Source organism: Poecilia formosa, unplaced genomic scaffold, assembly GCF_000485575.1.
Source record: "Poecilia formosa unplaced genomic scaffold, Poecilia_formosa-5.1.2 Scaffold328, whole genome shotgun sequence".
Lineage (NCBI taxonomy): Eukaryota > Metazoa > Chordata > Actinopteri > Cyprinodontiformes > Poeciliidae > Poecilia > Poecilia formosa.
The window spans coordinates 396,047-416,031 of record NW_006800267.1 but is presented as its reverse complement, the minus strand read 5'-3'; the positions used below and the strand labels follow the sequence as shown (position 1 = coordinate 416,031).

General features: G+C 40.7%; 1 protein-coding gene across 4 annotated transcripts in view; it reads right to left on the bottom strand.

The window, feature by feature from the left end:
* Positions 1-19,985, bottom strand: part of nlk2 (nemo-like kinase, type 2) — a 22,156-nt gene extending 2,171 nt beyond the window's left edge. Inside the window, exons 1-11 of one of the 4 annotated variants that reach the window (XM_007573406.2) lie at positions 18,467-19,985; positions 15,245-15,552; positions 11,060-11,189; positions 10,882-10,937; positions 8,193-8,299; positions 6,363-6,448; positions 5,260-5,469; positions 4,934-5,035; positions 4,388-4,474; positions 2,875-3,073; positions 2,535-2,628 (exon numbers count right to left, since the gene is read on the bottom strand). In XM_007573406.2, the coding sequence (XP_007573468.1) occupies positions 2,535-2,628; positions 2,875-3,073; positions 4,388-4,474; positions 4,934-5,035; positions 5,260-5,469; positions 6,363-6,448; positions 8,193-8,299; positions 10,882-10,937; positions 11,060-11,189; positions 15,245-15,552; positions 18,467-18,700 (1,613 nt within the window). In that variant the 5' untranslated portion in view covers positions 18,701-19,985. Of the gene's footprint in view, positions 1-2,534; positions 2,629-2,874; positions 3,074-4,387; positions 4,475-4,933; positions 5,036-5,259; positions 5,470-6,362; positions 6,449-8,192; positions 8,300-10,881; positions 10,938-11,059; positions 11,190-15,244; positions 17,005-18,224 lie in introns of those variants that run through there. The other 3 variants (XM_007573407.2, XM_007573403.2, XM_007573402.2) reach the window with 3 other exon arrangements.

The following is a 19,985-nucleotide window of genomic DNA, read 5'->3' as shown; positions in this document are numbered from 1 at the left end:
TGAAGTCATTGCAAATTGAACTTGCTCCAGCTTTCTTTCATCAAAGACTTTCTTCTTGTCACTCAAAGGCCAGAATAGGGACGGCATGTCTCAGATTTGTCCTGAATGTCCCACATGAACCCATGTTACCATAAGTTACATGCTGCTTCTGGTGTCTTTTAAAAGGTATTTTCTTCATCAGTGTCAGAGTAAAGGGCAAGCTTCTAAAATTTTGAACTGGAAAAAATAAAATAATGTATGAAGCCATGCTTCCCTTTCGTTTCATTTCAAAATGATATTTTATCCATTGTCAAATAGACAAGTGATTGTGAATTACACAAAATACAAATAAAATATACTGGAGTTTTATAGTAGTTTGTAGTGGTTCAGATGTGATAAATGTGAAAATGTATTAAGAGCGTGAACACTTTTGCTCACTGCAAAAGCTGAAGACACCCTTTATGAGATTTATAATCTTTACAGATGTTTCAAACTTGGAGTTCCTACTAACAAACTTGCTTCAGTAGATTTTTGTCCCACGACTGAATGAGAGCTTTTGGCTTCATTAGACCAGTTGAAGGCAATTGGATCCAAACCAGTTTAAAAGAACAAAACATACCACTAGACAGTTGAAATGGAAGATATTCTCAGAATTTAGACACCATATTTTGTTGCACATCCTATAAATTGAAAGATTTAAAATACTTTAGCTTTAACCCACAGGTCTGGACATAATGTGTCGTTGGGAGCTGGGGACATTTTATTTTATGTGAGGTTGTTTGTGGGTGTTGGGTGTTTGTATTTCACCCAACACTCCTTTACATTTTTGTTTTTCATGATGGTGGGCCTATAGTTCTTTAAATCTACTGGGTTTTTTAAGCTTTGGTTCCATAACAGCATGTTTTAATGAGGTGGGGAAAACACCTGATGACAGGTTAAACACTTTGTCGATGTTTAACCTAGATTGCCCATAACAGTCAACCTGGACTGTTGCCATGGTTATTCAGACACGGTCACAAGGTATTTATTCAAATTTACATATGTATTTATAGGTGGAGTCAGGGCGGTCTATGTGGCAGCTGCACATGGTTTTATACATGTGAAAGTTTTAGTGAAATATTTCCCTGCACCAGCTTTTAGTGTGAAAGCTGCATACTTTTTAATACATGTTTCTGATGAGGAAACAACATTATAACATGATATAAATCTAAAAAAGTCAATTTGACATAATACTGCCCCTTTACGTTTTTAAGCAGAGGCAGGAAGATTTAGTTAAGACTCTTCATATAGTCATCTATCTTGACAAAAAAAACCCTGAAAAAAAAAGTAACATGATGTTTGATATGGTGTGATTTTTGATGATTCAGCATTTTTTTTACTAAACATTACATCACTAAAACTTGTTTAGCTAGGTAGCTTTCTATACCTGCTGTTATTTAACCAAGTTTCCAAACAATAAATATGTTTGATAACTGTAAAACTGCAACAGCTCTGGATGAAGAAAAATGTTACTTCACTGAATAACAGTAGCAGATGTAGCAGCTGTATGTACAGCAGTCATTAAGGACAGCTCTGCTTTCTGTAATCTTCTGCTCCATCTCTTTCTGCTATTATAAGTTCCAGAAAGCATACACTGCCCTCTACTGGCAAAAACCTAAGATTACAGCTATAGAACACAGCTTGATTTATTATGAAGCAGTTTGGATATGCATGTTTTCAAGCAGATGTAATAAAAATAAAAAAAAGACGTCGGTCCTTGAGAAGCACTGATCTAGAGCATCGGTGGGCAACTCCAGGCCTGGAGGGTCTCCTGCAACTTTTGGATGCATCTCTACTTCAACACACCTGAGTCAAATAATGAGGTCGTTAGCAGGACTCTGGAGAACTTGACTGCACTGAGGATGTGATTCAGTGACTGGATTCAAGTGTGTTGGACCAGGGAGACATCTGAGAGTTGCAGGACACTGGCCCTCGAGGACCAGGATTGCCACCCCTGCTCTAGAGGGAAGTTTCTGAGCAAAAGACAAGAGAACTGACAAGAAGGGACTGATGTCAAAGTCAAGACTATTATTCTGAAGTCAGGAGGTTTGATAGTTACTACTAATGATTTGGATTGTTGTGCTGCCACTACTTTATCATGTTGAACAAACTGGCAGCCTACAGGAAGTTTGAGCACATCAGAGGTTTCAATCTGGAGCGGGTGACGCGTACAAGGGCTTTAAATTGGAAACTTTTTCAAAGGGAAGCAGAACACATCCTGTGATGGAAGAAATATACAGCAATAAGTTTTCTAAATGATAAAATCTCTAGGTACACCTGCAGATAAAATGAAAATACACTAGACACTTCTACATTTCAGGGATCACAATTTCTCTTATGGGCATTACTGAAGCCATCAGGTTAGCTCCCTTTTTTGACAGATAGTTCATGATACTTTAAGCACATACACAGTTTGTTTGGCTTGTTTAAAAGAGCGAAAGACCATGAACTCTAAAAAAGGCCCTTGTTTTGAACATCACCTGATGATTGTATGTAGTGAGAACATGTCTCCTTACCTTATGAAGCTTTTGAAAGCAGCTGATTGAGGATTAATGCAGAGCGGCACCCGACTCCCCTTCTGTTGTTCCAAAATGAACTGATGGATGATCTCTATGTGGGAAAAAAAACAACTTTTCATTTATCCAAATTCATGCTCCCGTTTCAAATTCCTTCACTTGCATTTCAAATCAAATAAAAATGATCATTTGTGCCATTTAGTCTAAAACAAGAACATTTTTGCACATTTTCTTATGTTTTATTATATTGCACAGTTTTTCATCTGCCCAACAAATGTTTATATATTATGCTATCCAATGCCACCAAAATATCAGACTGCTAAGAGCAGAGAAAGCTTACCTTTGACCTGCCTCACAGAGGTCAGGTTTTTCTCAAAACCATCATCAAACTTGGAGTTTGTGACTGGTTCAAAGTCACTGGTGTAAACACGGCCGGAGGATGTGGTGTAGCAGCATTTGCACATACATGTGTGGTAGCGCAGCCGACCCTCGTCTAGGTAAGGGTGAGCCAAAGCGTCCTTGGCAGAAATCCTCTTAGACTACAAATCAAATGCAAGAGATAGATAGTCTGAAAAGCTGCTTAGTTGAATTTCATTGTAGACATTAGCTTTTGAAGGACTTGCATTTTCTGAGAGAGTGCTGTTCACCATGACAATTTAAGGCAGTGATTCCCAAACTTTTTTCTTCTGCGCCCCCCCAGTGGTTTCCAAACATTTTCTCCGCCCCCCTATGGATTACAAATGGCTGTCTGGTTGAAACGATGCGTGTGAGGGGTGGGGGGGGATAAACTTTTTTGGGGGCAAAATGAATGTACATAGCTGAAAATAGACACCAACATTGGTAGCCTACAAGGTACTTGTTAAGCTACAGGCTCTGTATTGATATTAGCTAGTCATCTTTTAGCTAACATTACCTGCATCCAACAGCTTTACTCAACTCAGTCGGTTAGTTTGGAGGGAAAAACTGTGAAAAGTTCTTTGCGTTTTGCTGGTTTGCTGCCGTGATTCTAACACAAACCTACGTAGCTCCGCACAGCAGCAGCAGGTCTCCTTCACAGGTGGAAACCCAGCGCATACAGTGTTCATGTTTTGTGTTGTTTTGTTTTTTCATCCAGATGGCTTCCGCGCCCCCCCTGCAATGACACGGCGCCCCCCCCTAGGGGGCACGCCCCACAGTTTGGGAACCTCTGATTTAAGGAATGGTCCTCCTCTCTTAATAAAAAGGCTTGAAAGCCACAGAGGAAGAAGAAACTTGTTGGGAACAAACATGTGAATAAAGGACTGTGTGGCGTTCTCATCTGGTCGGGGTCCAGGTAAGAACTGCAGTAACAACCCCTGACTCAGATACACAGGAAAACTGAAGTTTGCATAACTTTTACAGCATAGGCTGGAAAATTCACCTCCATTATGATGTAGTGTTACTAATGGGCTTCAGATCACCGACAAGCTCTTTGCTTCACGTGAAAGCTGAGAGTTAATCCCTCAGCTTTCACATGATCAGCCTCAACCAATGACGCAATAAGACTGAAACAATCACCCCTAAAAAAATGAAGCAATGAAAGCAGTACGTTGGATTATTTTCCTCAAGATTCTTTGAGGTGAGTGAAAATGTATGCAGAAGGGAGGCTTTACTCTGATGTTCATCGCTCTGCTTGGAAAATTCTAAATAAAGCATGTAGACAGTATGCTTACCATTTTGTAAAAAAAAAAGAAAAAAAGAAAACATTAATTTATGCTTCATGATTAAATTGATAATCTTTTGTTGTTTTGTACAGCCCACCACCTCCACCATTTCTAAAAATCCTAGAGGAAACCATGGACTCAGTGAAAACATTTGAACATATAATGACTTACTGGATCAAACACCAGCATCCTGCATAACAGATGAACTGCTTCATGGGTTGCCTGGCTAGACAGTGTGTACAGAACAGGAAGGGATGGCTGTAGGAACAAACACATTGAAAGGAGAACCAGTTCAGTGACTCTTGAATAAACAACAAAAAAAGTTGCGCCATGCTTCCTGAAGACAGAATTAGTTTGATATACTGCAATAGGAACTATATGATTACTTGAAAACCTTATAGCTAAAGAAGTATTTCACCCAACACCTTTACATTATCTAATACATTTTTAGATAAAAATTTTCAAGGATTTTCAAAGAAACTCACAATAATCAAGGAGTTCTGGATACCGTTCCAGTTTGAGAACTTCTATAATGTCATGACCTCAATACTGTACAATCAGTGAAAATACAAATGAACAAAGATCTAAAATAAAAGCAAGGGACATAGAGGCCAAAGAACCTGCTGGCCACTACCCCAGTGCATTATGGGTTTCTTTTCCTAATGCAATGATGGCCCACATGATGTTTTTTTTTCATTCAAACTCCAGACTGATTACCTGCTTATGAGTTCCTCTGAGAATGTGCGCCCGTGCGCCTTCACATGCCGTCCTCATTGCCTCCATAGAAGGCGTCCCCAGTAGGTCAGTGATTAAATCCAGCTAAACACAGAAAAATCCACTTTAGAAATGCCTCCAAATGTGTGTCATCATGGACCGCTTGTCTCCAAGAACACCTCTTTAATCAGTGGCTGGCAAAAGACTGAGAGTAAAGTGAGTGTGAAAAATATAGCAGCTTCCAAGCTTCACTCACACATAGGCATGTGGCTCTGTTCTTATTCTTCATTATGATCCCAAAAGCTGTAGTTGGCAGAGGAAGAAGTTACCTGCTGAATGGGACTTTGAGCTTGGAAGAGGATACGCCGACCCAGCAGCTCTGCAAAGATGCAGCCCACAGACCAAATATCGATGGAGTTGGAGTAGTGCCGGCTGCCCATAAGGATCTCTGGTGCTCTGTAGTACTGCGTCACCACTTCCTGAGTCATGTGCCGGGACTCATCCAACTCCTCCACACGGGCGAGCCCAAAATCACAGATCTAAACACATCCACAGAAATGTTACCATTAACCACTCTTTTTAATTTATATTCGTAGTGCTGTTTATGCTCCCAGGACCTTCAGGCTTCGTTTACTGAGAGCAAAAAGTCTTTGTTCTTCACATGCCACCAAGTTGAAGATGGAACAAACAGATCCACTATTACTAGTTCAATTTTGAAGAAATTATCTGTTCTTTTTTTTCCCCCAATTCTTGCTGATATTGTGTTTTATTATGCAGACAATTTCTTCACCCAATTTATTTATTAGGAATGAACAGCTATCATCCAGATATTATTTTCTGTCTCTCTGCCCTGCAGCTTCTCTAAATAAGCCCATGTTTCTCACTCTGCATCATGACAGCCTCTGACTCTTCAACTTCGATCATTTCAAAAGAGTTTCTGACAGAATTCTGAACTATTACAACTACAAACCCAGCGAGCATTGAAGCTTTGACATTTTCTAAAATGCAACAGAAGGTTGCATTTTTATTTCTTTGTTTTAGATCATGTTCTTCCAGACAAGCAAATCAGATTGAAGTTAGCTGTTGAATTTGACAAATCCATTGTCAAATTAAACTTTTGTGAAGCATCTATTACAATTTCTAAACACGCTTTATGATGGAAGTATGGTGCCATTTTTCTGTCTTAAAGCTCAAAGATATGAAGCAGTTTATGATTTGGATGAGAATTAATGCTACATCATCAAACACAAACTGACACAGACAAATGGTAAACATTTTTAAAAACTTCTGACAACACAGAATGAAAGTTAAGCAGAAACAAACTACTTTATTTCTTTTGGGAATATTGACCAAACACTTGCTATAAATGTAGACCTACAACATAAATGCATCTGATGACATAAATGGTAGCAACACAACCTTTTTCACACACCTTGAGCACACAGTTGCTGTTGACCAGGAGGTTGCCAGGTTTGATATCTCGGTGCAGAATTCCAGCAGAGTGTAAGTATTTAAGTCCTGCAGGTAACAAATCAAAAACATTTAGTAGATAAAAACAGTTCTGGAATCATCCAAATAAGTAACTCCAGTCCTTCACCGACTAGTTTGAAAGCCTCGACTTTTACAGTTAGTTGACAGAAGCTCAGCACCGGATCATCTACATCATAATGATACTTGATGTTATCATCAAGTATCAATACTAACCCTAAGATGTGAAGTCTTCCTACATATGTTCTAAAAAAAAATACATTATACATTGTAATATTTTTTAATAAAAGCTCCAACAAAGAAAATTAAGTGAAACTCAAATATAAATTCATTACACATAGTGAAATAAAATTTAATTATATTTTTGGTAATTTTAACTATTGTGGTTTACAGATAATGACACCAAAATTCTGTGCCTCAGAAATGATTAGATTATTGCATAAGATCAATAGAGATCTATATCTCATATGGAAATTTGAGGCTTCATTTCTTTGAACTCAGTACTTGGTTGGAGCTTCTTTTGTATGAATTACTGCATCAGTGCAGAGTGACACGGAGCTGATCAGCCTGTGGCTCCGAGGAGGTGGAATGGCTTTGATAGTGACCTCTAACTCATCTTCCTCTTCCTCTTAACAGCTCATAGAGAAATTCTGTGAGGTTCGGCTGAGGAAGGGCTGCTGAACCTCATCATAGGCACTATGGTTCATTTTAGTACCATAGGCAGAGTGGCCAGATGCCACTGGCCACTCTGCCAGATCCTTATGAAGAATGAAATCATCATGCAGTTTGTTAGCACAAGGATGCATGAAGTGCCCTGGCAGATGACTGTTGACTTCAGAAAACCCAGTTGACCAACATTCACAGAAGACATGGAACCCCATTTCACCTGCTTGCCTGTGAAAGAGGAGCTTTTTGGTTTTAGATTTGCATTTTGGAAGTTACTTTATATAACAAGCTTTGGTAGTTATTTTTAATATTCTATGCCCTCACAGCTGGATTGCTTGAAATTAATAGACTCAAGGGATTTTTACCTCATCTTCTCACTTACAAGCTGAAAAGGTACAAGACATTTCTTGTCCCCACAAAGGACTGTGACAAACTACTCCAGAAATTAGCAGTAATGGAAATAAAGATTAATTGACTTGGAGAGGGAAAGTCAAAACTGGATTTAGAAACGAGACTTTACCGATGATTCAAAACAGTAAAAGGTCTGATGAACTGTTGAGAAGCTGGAACTCTCTCTGTGCTAAGCCAAAGGACAAATCCCTTTCCCCAACTCATGGAATACATTTAACGGAGCGAACGTCACACTGAGACGACACAAACTGGCCAGCCTTGTGGAGGACTGCCTCTTCAAACCCTTCACCCAGCGAAAAGCAGCAGCAATCCATAGTCAAAACAAGCAGCAGCATTCCATCTGGGAACACAATGTATCCAATATTTAACTCTTACACAACTTAATCTTAATTTTTAGAGATACTGAATTTTGGGTTTTCATTATCTGTAAGCCATAATCAAAAAATTACAAGAAATAAAGGCTTAAAATGTTTCACTAACAGATCATAAAAGGAGTTTCACTTTATGAAAATGGTGACAAAAAGATTCAACGTTTCACAATATTCTAATTTTTGGAATCCAAAGTTACTGGGGTTTTTTTGGTGTGTTGCAGCAGGATTTATCCCATTTCTTGTTTCAGTAAATTCCCTCTTAACCCTACTGCTGTAAGAATACCAAGATGATAAAAAAAAGAAAAAGAAATAAAATAAGCACTTACCCCGAAGAATCTGATACAGAAAAACTTTGGCATGATCTGAGCTCAGAGGCTGTGGTGATACAATGATCTTATGGAGGTCACTTTGCATAAGTTCAGTCACAACATAACTGAACGTTGGAAGATTAAGGTTGAAAACTAAAATATTAATGAAGACTAGTTCAACAACGCTGTTATGCTTCAGTCGTAGTTTGTATGTTCAGAAAGGTGGTGTTGAACTGCAGCCTCCTGCTCTCCAAAGCTCCAAGACTGAAGACTCTTTGATGCAGAAGAAAACTGAGCCGCTTTGCTACATCTGACTTTTTACATTTTCAACATGAATTTGTAAAAATACAAAACTTTGTCCATCTCAAATATTTCCAAGGCTTTTTGGCTTATTTTGAATCCAACATAAGGGTTTTGATTTCTGCAGTAAAGCACAGGCCAATCTACAATAACAAATAGCTAACCGCCTACATCTCCATCTTGGGAGAGAAAACAATAATTTAAGCAGGTAAACAATAAAAAATAGGTGCTTTTTAAATAATATTTAAACTTCGCCCAGAATAGATAGAGGAGACTTCCCGAAGCCAGCAGATGGGATCACGTTATAACTCCTGGTGACTGGCCTACCAGGAAGCCCCCAGGCCCTGCTGAGAGGAACACTGTAGGACCTCACGTTGCAGGCTAACTGGTGGTGCAAAGGATTTCTGAAAGTAGAATTAAGAGCTAATCTTTTGGTTTGCAGGCTCCTCTCCTGTGTAACCAGATCCCAGTTTTAGTTTGGGAAGCAGACACCCTGTCTACTTTATTGTAGGCTTAAAATGTCCTTTTTGTTGAAGCTTAGAGTTAGATTGGCTAAAGTTTCCTTTTCCATCTCTGTACTTAAGTTGTCGGTGCTTGGGCAATGTATAAATTTGTCATAATACAAATATGAAACAAAGGGTTGTGGCAAGTACATGGTAATATACAGCATATACTACCATGCATATGGTATGTGTATACCAAGTATATGGTAATTTTGCTGAAAAGCATACACAGTGTGCGTAGAACGCCTATCAAAAGCATTCAATCCCTGAATGTTTTGCCCTTGATGATAAACAAAATTTGGCCATTTTAACAAAGACGGTGCATTTGGCAAATCTTCCAATTGTCCTTTAGTCCAGTTCAGGAGTCCAGCAGCAAGTCTTTAAAATTAGACCTAAAACCAACTATTCACAAAGGAGCTAAAGTCACTATTTGGTGGTGAATGCCTTAAGGCTTTCCTTTAGACGCATGAAGACGTCATGTGTAGTTTATCAAGGGTTAGTGGATACGGTTTCAGAAGGAGTCGCCCAATAATCTTCAGATTCTTCTCTGTGGGCAGGGATAAAATGATGTCATCAAACTACCACACCAATGTGTGTAGCAATGATCACTGATGATGCCCAAAAAAAAAAAAAACACAAAAACAGTGCAGATCGGATGATCCGTACAGCTCTATATATAGAGACATAGCCGCTGAAATAATTTAGGGATGCACTGGAGTCAAACGCCAAAATAATTCTATTGGCCCTTTCAGAGGTTAACAAAGGTCATTTATATCCAGTTTGGTGTAAATTGAATGAGGCATATGTGATTTAGAGCCAACAGCATGCAAATGGCAAGGGATTGGAATTCGCCATCGTACTACACCCAACATGGTCCAGACACGCAGAACTACACTGGATCTGCTAATGGAAAATGAATCTCGACAGAAAAATGAATATTTCTATCAAGCCAAATCTTGTTATTACTGTTGACTAGTAAAAACAACAAAATGGTAAAACATCTAAGGGGGTGAATACCTTCTATAGGCACTGTGTTTACCGTTTTGCTAAAATGATAACGAGAAAAAAAAGTGGAGCTACTTGAACAATATTAGTCTAAATCTGTAGAACGTTATTGGCACATCACACACCAATATCTGCATGTCCATTAATCATAAAATTGCACAAATTGAAATTAAGAGAATACATTTTCTTAATTAAAACCTGACCAATTTTGAAATAACCAAATTGGTCATCCTAGAGCAAAAAAGTTTTTGCTCTAAGATGAGGTGTTTTTTTTTTTTTGTTTTGTTTTTTTTGTTTGGATGCATCGAAATAGATGTATTGAGCAAAACTGCACTTTTTTCACATCAACAGCCAGATTTCACTACTGGCGAAAACGAAGACGACAGGAAATGGTACAGAGATGATGGTTTGTTTTTGTTTTTCCCGGACAAAAGTGCAGCTGGTTCCACCAGAGCTTTCACAGCATCACACACATAAAAAGTTGTGCGTCATTTAAGTGAGTCCATCTAGCTCTTCTGTAAAATTGCTGACTATACTTTCCCCAAAACGACACATTTGTAGCCGTTCCCAAGTATAAGGCGACTGTCGCTCCAACACCTGAATAAAACGCCGACATCTCTTCTGATTGCCAATAGATGAGCGCTATTATCATGGCTGAATTATGAATAGTTTATGTCACCGTTTACATCTGTCGCCACCATGATTTTTTATTTTATTTCTTATTTAATAGAAACATGACATTTCCAAAATTGTGTTCTTACAATCTTAGTAGAATATAGGGAAAGATTTGCACACATTTATAATGGAAACGCAGCTACTGTCCCCTTCACAGAAATAGGCCATGCAGTGTGCTGACCTGTGTTATCAATCTTTAAGTGAATCAAAAGCATAAAGGATACATTTCTTCAAAGTAGTCGATGTGTGGAGGCTGCAGTATGTCCAAAGCAGAAAGTACCTGTGGAAACACAATGCTTAAGTCATGGTTATGAATAGTTTTTTTTGTTTGTTTCTTCCAGTGGTTGTCTGGAATCACCTGAAAATGTCTGGCTGTAAAATTTAAGACAAATGTGCACTTACATTTTCATGTTTGAAGAAGCACAACATCTTCAGTTCCCGAAAGACCCTTTTGCAAGAAACAAGATTCTGGAAGACATTGGGCATCTTTTTGAGAGCCACTCGCTTTCCGTCTCTGGGATCCGTCACCGACCTTAAAGCAGAGGATGTATAACATTAGACAGACGGTTATCAGGAGAACTATCCATTGTTCATAAATTTAAAAAAAACATTTATCCTGAACATGTTGATTTCTTAAGTCCTCTATGAGGAGCCCCACCTCTCCACAGTGTGAAGACCCAGAAATACATCCAACTATCATTGCAAATGCGCAGCAGAATTTTTGATGTTCTTACTGAAATAATTAAGATACAATAACAACAGTGTTTTTATTGTGCTTTCAGGAAGAGCGCATCACTATGTGACTGGACAGAATAATTGAATCCAGAGATCGATTCAGAACAAAGCAGGTGTAAGTATGACTCTACTAGGATCACACAAGGCTGCTCTGATACGCTCTTCTGAGTCTTAGATATGATGCAGTGAATAAAAAAAAATTCTTGGTGTTCACCCAATACAATTACCCTAATTTCCCCACTATAAGGCACACCTTCAATGAATGACCTATTTTAAAACTTTTGTCATATATAAGGTGCACCACATTATAAGGCGCATAGAATAGACACTACAGTTACGGTTGCCAATCTACGTATTCTACAAATGTGGATGTGTAACAAAAAAATTGGTCCCCAAGTACATTATATATTAGGCTGCCCCAGTCATTGTTTCACTCACGGTGTTGCGATATTGTGCCCAACTGCTTTCTGGGTAACACATACCAACCGACACTCTTCCCCCCTCACTGCCCCCGGCTTTAAATGTATAGGGGCTGGTCCCTTGGTAACCCATAGACATGTGGTAACCCTAGTCGAAGCACCCCGGATGAATGTCTAACGCCACTTTGCTGACATAAAGAATGTCAACGAAACAGTCCGGCTCCAGTCGGCGAGGAGAGCCTTCCGCGACTGGGCCGGGGCGTGGCCGGACGATGGTCACCCTTCTCCGTTCGCACAGAATGTTTGTGGAGAACGTGGTGCTAAATGACCTGCAGACGACCTGATTCTAGACGGTCAGATAGGTCAGTCAAACTTTATTAACAAACCAGCGTTCTGACAACTATCCCAGCATGCACTGTGCGCTTCTTCTTCTACAGGCGAAAATGAAGTTGGCGGCTGCTTACCGTAGTTGCTAGACCTGTTGTGGTTCAATATTGGTCCATATATAAGGTGCACCGGATTATAAGGCGCACTGTCGCCTTTTGAGGAAATTGAAGGGTTTTAGGTGCGCCTTATAGTGCGGAAAATACGGTATGTTATTCTTCAATAGATAGCAGCTCTTCTTGGAAGGGAGCTTGTTTGTTGGTTTTGTACACCCTGATGTCATAGACATTCTCTCATTCTACACTACGTCTGTGTTACTTCCCATTTTTCTATTATGGGCTACTGCACCATGCCTCAGATGTCCACACGCCATTTTGTCAAAGTCTCAAGTCTTCGCTCTCAACTGGGAGAAGGTGAGGGGAGGAAGGTTAAAAACCAAATTAAAGATTGTGAGCGTACAAAGCCCTGAAGTCCGACTCACATAACCACCCAACCTGCAGCATACCGCCAACCAAGAGTCAGAGCAGAGGAGACCCATTCCACTCCAAGTCCACATTGCAAATAAATCACACATTTGTACAGCCGAGTAAAAATATGTTTGCTGCAGCCATGCCCACTATCCCAACCCCTAACCAGCCATTGAGTGGGGCTGTGTGTCAGAGAGAGATCGTTTTAAACCCAACTGGTTTTGAGTGATGAAAAGCGTAAAGCTGTACCTCCTTAAATAAGAGGAGAATTCGTCTGTTTAGGTAGTGTTTGACCAAGGGAGGCCAGCTCCAAGATGGTTTTTAGGCACTGCAAAAATCCAAAACTACATGAATTTAATGAATTTACACAAAAATGTCAATATTTGCACAGAAACATAAACATACGTTTGTTAATTGTGAAAGTGAGGTCGCTGTGGGATAGACGGAGAGATGGAGCTTTGACATAATTGTTTAAAAAAAATAAATGTGGTTCGCGTGGACAAAAGGAAACTTGAAAGCAGCATTCTGAAATTTATCAATTCAGTCTGATATGATCAATTCAGTTTATTTATATAGAGCCAATAATGTTATGAACAAAGTTTCCACAAGGATTATCGAGGACGCTTCATCACAATTTACAACTCGGCCAACATCTTCACATCCCAAAAATTCTGCAGGAAAATGAGTCTAGATCTGTAGAACCTCTTGTTAAACACCCAGGACAATCCAGAAAGAAAGACGAGGAAGGAGCTGATGAATGATGCGCTCCCTGAGGGGGGTGCTGAAAAGGTGGAAAATAAAGCAGACAAAGTTACCTCACGTTGCCTGCATTGCAAAATAAAAAAAGTTTGTACAGCTGCTTCAAGTTGTGCCTCAGAGCCTGTGTTAGCTTGGCGCATATTTCTGTGTTTCGATAGTCCTGTAGTTTTCACAAGACAGCCAAAATATTTGTTCTTAAAGGCTGATTCTTTTCTAGAAAGTTGTGTATTATTTCACATACAATATGAATGACATATTTCAGATATTATGTCCCATTTTGTTTTTTCTGAGGCTCAGTCACATTGATGTAGCTGAGCTTAAGTTAATATTTTTATTGATGACAAGTTGTATTTGAATCTTTTCAACATTAGATTTTTTTAAGCATAGTAAATAAATCAACAAACATATTCATATTAACACTTGGAGCCGTTTGAATTTAAGCTAAGGAATAAATCCAAACTGGAAGACCCTCCAGCCTCAGCTGCATCATCCAATCGCTGCATCATGTGTGTCTACCGCAGCCTATCAGTGTTGGACCACACCTCGTCATAGCCAATCATCAAGCTAGCCACCGTTTATCAGTGCCTCCATCTGCTCACCAGCCGAGCTCAGGCCACCTCCGCCCCTGCTCCACCCTCATCCTCCTGGCTCCTTCAGGCCTCCACCAGTGTGCTACCCCGGGCAGGAAAACGTCTCAAATCCTCATCGCCAGCTAATCATCCAAGCTTATTGCAGTTCACAGCGCCCACATCTTCTGCCGGGGTCTGAGCCCCAAAACTTTAATTCATTCATGTGAATAAAACATTTTAACTCTAGGTTGAGTTTTAAGTTCATTCTTTTTGACAGTTGTCGCGCTACTTATTGGTTTGGGAAAGCCATTTAAAGACTCCATTTTATAATTACACTGTGACTGGATATGCTTCACAGTTTTGTTACTATTCAGGTTCTGGGTTTTTGGAACAGGTGTCATTTTGTTAGGCTTTGTTACATAATATTCAGGGAAGCAGCTCTTTCAGTTTCCTCTAGTTTGATTTAGTTTCTTTTTGGAGATGGCTGTTGATCTGGCAAAAGCTTTTACTTTCACCCTGAGACATTGGATGCTACAGTATGCACCCAGTAGCCAAAGTTTACAGTTGTTTTTTTTTTGTTTTTTTTCAGATCACTTTTTAATGGGGGCTGCACAGTGGCGCAGTTGGTAGAGCTGTTGCCTTGCAAGAAGGTTCTGGGTTCGATTCCCAGCCCAGAGTCTTTCTGCATGGAGTTTGCATGTTCTCCCTGTGCATGGTGGATTCTCTCCGGGTACTCCAGCTTCCTTCCACAGTTCAAAAGCATGATTGTCAAGTTAATTGGTCTCTCTAAATTCTCCCTAGGTGTGAGTGTGTGTGTGCATGGTTGTTTGTCCTGTCTGTCTGTGTTACCCTGCGACAGACTGGCGACCTGTCCAGGGTGACCCCACCTCTCGCCCAGAACATTAGCTGGAGAGGCACCAGCAACCCTCCGGACCCCAGTGTATAGAAAATGGATGGATGGACTTTTTAATGGCAGAAATCAAATGTCTTTGAAATTTCTGCTTTAATTAAAAGGTCATAAACATTAATTAATTCTGTGCTTTAAGAATTCCTCAAAACAGAATTTAAAATATCTTAACAAAAAAAAAAAAAAAACAAGATAGTAAGCAAACTTAAAAATGACAACAGAAAAATTCCAAAAAGAAATTTTAGGTCTTAGGTACGCGTGTCATTCTAATATATGAAGAAGAAAGAGAGGTAGCTGAAAAGGGAAGATGTGAAGAAGTTAAGCAAATTTAAGAGTTGTTCACTTACCAGACGACCCCAAACGCACCGTAGCCGATGGGCCGATCAGGCTCTATGTCCAGCTGCTGCTGAAGGTGGTGCGTGTTTTGCTGCTGCTGCTGCTGGTGGTGGTGGTGGTGGTGGTGGTGATGGTGAGACTTGACAGCAGCAGCTTGAACCTGGGCTGGAGCTGCAGCTGAAGCAGGTCCTGGAGCCTGTCCAGGCGCAGGAGAGGGGAAGTAGGGCTGCTGCTGGCCAGGATTGAGCATCACCGCTGCAGCCGCAGCAGTGGATGTGTGCTGCTGCACCGTGCGCACGGCTGCAGCAGAACCCGGGTGCTGCAAGTGATGCTGTCCTGCTTGGTGGTGGTGGTGGTGATGGTGCATGTGGGGAGGCGGGAGGTGCTGCAGCTGGTGATGGTGATGGGCAGCCACTGCTGAGGAGCCACCATTGTAAGCAGTCATCATTTTTGGAACGTTTGTGGCAGTTGTGCTGCAAAGAGCCATTCAGCAAGGCAAAAAAAAAAAAAAAAAAAAACGTCTACCGGGTCAGAAAGTGGTGATGAAGGCTACCAGACTGAACCCTTCCACTGAAAACGCAATAAAACAGATTCTGGCTTTAAATGACAAACCATCAGTTACTTTAAATCTTCACACAAGATGTAAATAAAACTGTTTGCCATAATGTTTATCATAATGCAACTTAAAAAAAAAGCAGTCACAGTTTTCTCACTTGTGTTTCAGTGATCTGAAACTAAAGATATTTTTGCTAAAATTTAAAGCAATGTCAAGTGTAAAAAAAATAAAAATAATAATAATAATAATAATAATAAAAACTTGACACAACCAAACAAAAATAATTAGTGGAAATAAACCTGAGCCCCCTTGAATAAATAAAGTTGTTGGATTTTGATGTCTCCCATTGTAGAGCGTGTTGATTCCACAGCAGTGTGATCTGGAGCCCGTCACATGGGAACAACATTCATCTAAAACAAGTGCCAAAGTTTTTTACAGGCTTCGAACCAGCGCCGCAAATCCTCCCATAAAGGGGGGTCCACGCAGCCGGGAAACTGCATCTGTTATTCCAAATGGACTCCTCTTCCTATTTTTGCGCGCAGAGCGAGGCAGCTATTCCGTAAACAGAGGTAATCTCCGAGCCGTGATTAACGGCGCAGATCCGGTGCAGAGGGGGAGTATCCCGGCTAAGGCGATAATACAACAGCAGACGCAAGCAGACAGACAGGCCCGAGCCACCGCCATCCACTCACATGGAACTGTTTGTTTAGAGAGAAACCCCCATCATCCCGAGCAGAGGGGCTGTGACCATTGCTCAAAACATTAGAGCACAAGCCCTCATAGTTCCTTCTAGATGACTTGATTTGCCGACGAAATCTTTGTTTTCGGGCTGTTTCGCTCTGTCCTCTAAATAAGTACAAGCCCAGAGAGACGTGATAACAATCTGAGAAAAAGTTCTTCTTTAACGTAAGATAAATAAATTTGCGTGCCGCCCGTATGAAGACGAGAGTTTCTTAACCTGACAGCTCGGAGCTAGCTAACAGAGTGGGCAGCTTCATCTCCACATCGAAGTCCTCCTCCTCCTGTCGGTGTCAGGAAGGCTTACCGCGGCGTGTCGGGGGCCGGGGAGCCGGGCTGCGGGTCCTTTACACTTCAGCACGATGACGCTCCGCTGACATGATCCAACTGATCACAAGGTAAACAGGATAAACACTTGATCCAACATGGTGAACATAATCTTACCTACTCGGCGGTGAGATTTTACGGAACAGCTAACCAATCAGCTATGGCACCTCAATGACGTAGGTATATTCCAATTGATTGTCAGTAGAATCAGCCAATGGCGCTGGCTCGCAGGGTGATGGGGGCTGACCGCTGCTCTGTGGGGCCAATCAAATGTCGGTATTTAACAGAAAAGGATCTGCATATGTTCAAAACGTCCTCATGTAAAAAAAAAAAGCTCTCAATCAGTATTGCTTCAATACTTCTGAAGATCTTTTTTTTGCTTATATTTCAGTACAACACGCATGTTCAATGAATTTTCTTATTTTCTTATCTAAAAATGGACATGAAGTGAAGTTTCATAATTAATAGATAAATTGATTAGAGCAAATCCCACTGCCAACAGGAAACAGATTTGTATACAACTGTTAGAGGAGTCAGTTACAAAGATGTAATTTGTTCCAGTTTCTTTATTTGAATCTTTGAACTTTGCCAAACACAACAGGCTTACTAAAGTCATGGCTTTCATAATTATGTTCATAAAAGCTAGTGTGTTTTAGAGGCATACTATTATGCAAGTGAGGAAAAGTGTGTTATTCAAAACAGAAGAATGCTGTACATTTACAGTGTTTGATAACCTTAAATATAAACTGGATTTCACTCATTGGTATTTTGTGTTTAGATAATTCAGTACAATCCAGTTTATTTGCCAATTCACAAAAAATGTCTTTTCAAGGCACTTTACAAAAATAATGCAACAAGATTTATCACATATGAGTAGGATTAATCATATATGAATCCAACTCAGAGAAGGTTTAGCTCAATTTTCTAAACTAAATCCAAAAACTGGATTTTACTGAAACTATCTGTGTCTTATTCTACTTTGAGAAATAAACCCTGGTGCATTTTCTCAAAGACTCTCAGTCCCCTCAGACAGTGGCACATATAATGTGATCAATAAAAGTGGGACAGTGGTGATCAGGTTCCTTTCTGTTCCTTCCCTTTCTGTCATTCTCCCTGACACAGTAAGATGCAGCATCCAAGCAGTAACTGTTATCCTAACAGAATATCATTTAAATTAAAATGTTTTTTTTTTGGGGGGNAAAAAAAAAAAACAAGATAGTAAGCAAACTTAAAAATGACAACAGAAAAATTCCAAAAAGAAATTTTAGGTCTTAGGTACGCGTGTCATTCTAATATATGAAGAAGAAAGAGAGGTAGCTGAAAAGGGAAGATGTGAAGAAGTTAAGCAAATTTAAGAGTTGTTCACTTACCAGACGACCCCAAACGCACCGTAGCCGATGGGCCGATCAGGCTCTATGTCCAGCTGCTGCTGAAGGTGGTGCGTGTTTTGCTGCTGCTGCTGCTGGTGGTGGTGGTGGTGGTGGTGGTGATGGTGAGACTTGACAGCAGCAGCTTGAACCTGGGCTGGAGCTGCAGCTGAAGCAGGTCCTGGAGCCTGTCCAGGCGCAGGAGAGGGGAAGTAGGGCTGCTGCTGGCCAGGATTGAGCATCACCGCTGCAGCCGCAGCAGTGGATGTGTGCTGCTGCACCGTGCGCACGGCTGCAGCAGAACCCGGGTGCTGCAAGTGATGCTGTCCTGCTTGGTGGTGGTGGTGGTGATGGTGCATGTGGGGAGGCGGGAGGTGCTGCAGCTGGTGATGGTGATGGGCAGCCACTGCTGAGGAGCCACCATTGTAAGCAGTCATCATTTTTGGAACGTTTGTGGCAGTTGTGCTGCAAAGAGCCATTCAGCAAGGCAAAAAAAAAAAAAAAAAAAAACGTCTACCGGGTCAGAAAGTGGTGATGAAGGCTACCAGACTGAACCCTTCCACTGAAAACGCAATAAAACAGATTCTGGCTTTAAATGACAAACCATCAGTTACTTTAAATCTTCACACAAGATGTAAATAAAACTGTTTGCCATAATGTTTATCATAATGCAACCTTAAAAAAAGAGCAGCCAGTTTTCTCACTTGTGTTTCAGTGATCTGAAACTAAAGATATTTTTGCTAAAATTTAAAGCAATGTCAAGTGTAAAAAAAATAAAAATAATAATAATAATAATAATAATAAAAACTTGACACAACCAAACAAAAATAATTAGTGGAAATAAACCTGAGCCCCCTTGAATAAATAAAGTTGTTGGATTTTGATGTCTCCCATTGTAGAGCGTGTTGATTCCACAGCAGTGTGATCTGGAGCCCGTCACATGGGAACAACATTCATCTAAAACAAGTGCCAAAGTTTTTTACAGGCTTCGAACCAGCGCCGCAAATCCTCCCATAAAGGGGGGTCCACGCAGCCGGGAAACTGCATCTGTTATTCCAAATGGACTCCTCTTCCTATTTTTGCGCGCAGAGCGAGGCAGCTATTCCGTAAACAGAGGTAATCTCCGAGCCGTGATTAACGGCGCAGATCCGGTGCAGAGGGGGAGTATCCCGGCTAAGGCGATAATACAACAGCAGACGCAAGCAGACAGACAGGCCCGAGCCACCGCCATCCACTCACATGGAACTGTTTGTTTAGAGAGAAACCCCCATCATCCCGAGCAGAGGGGCTGTGACCATTGCTCAAAACATTAGAGCACAAGCCCTCATAGTTCCTTATAGATGACTTGATTTGCCGACGAAATCTTTGTTTTCGGGCTGTTTCGCTCTGTCCTCTAAATAAGTACAAGCCCAGAGAGACGTGATAACAATCTGAGAAAAAGTTCTTCTTTAACGTAAGATAAATAAATTTGCGTGCCGCCCGTATGAAGACGAGAGTTTCTTAACCTGACAGCTCGGAGCTAGCTAACAGAGTGGGCAGCTTCATCTCCACATCGAAGTCCTCCTCCTCCTGTCGGTGTCAGGAAGGCTTACCGCGGCGTGTCGGGGGCCGGGGAGCCGGGCTGCGGGTCCTTTACACTTCAGCACGATGACGCTCCGCTGACATGATCCAACTGATCACAAGGTAAACAGGATAAACACTTGATCCAACATGGTGAACATAATCTTACCTACTCGGCGGTGAGATTTTACGGAACAGCTAACC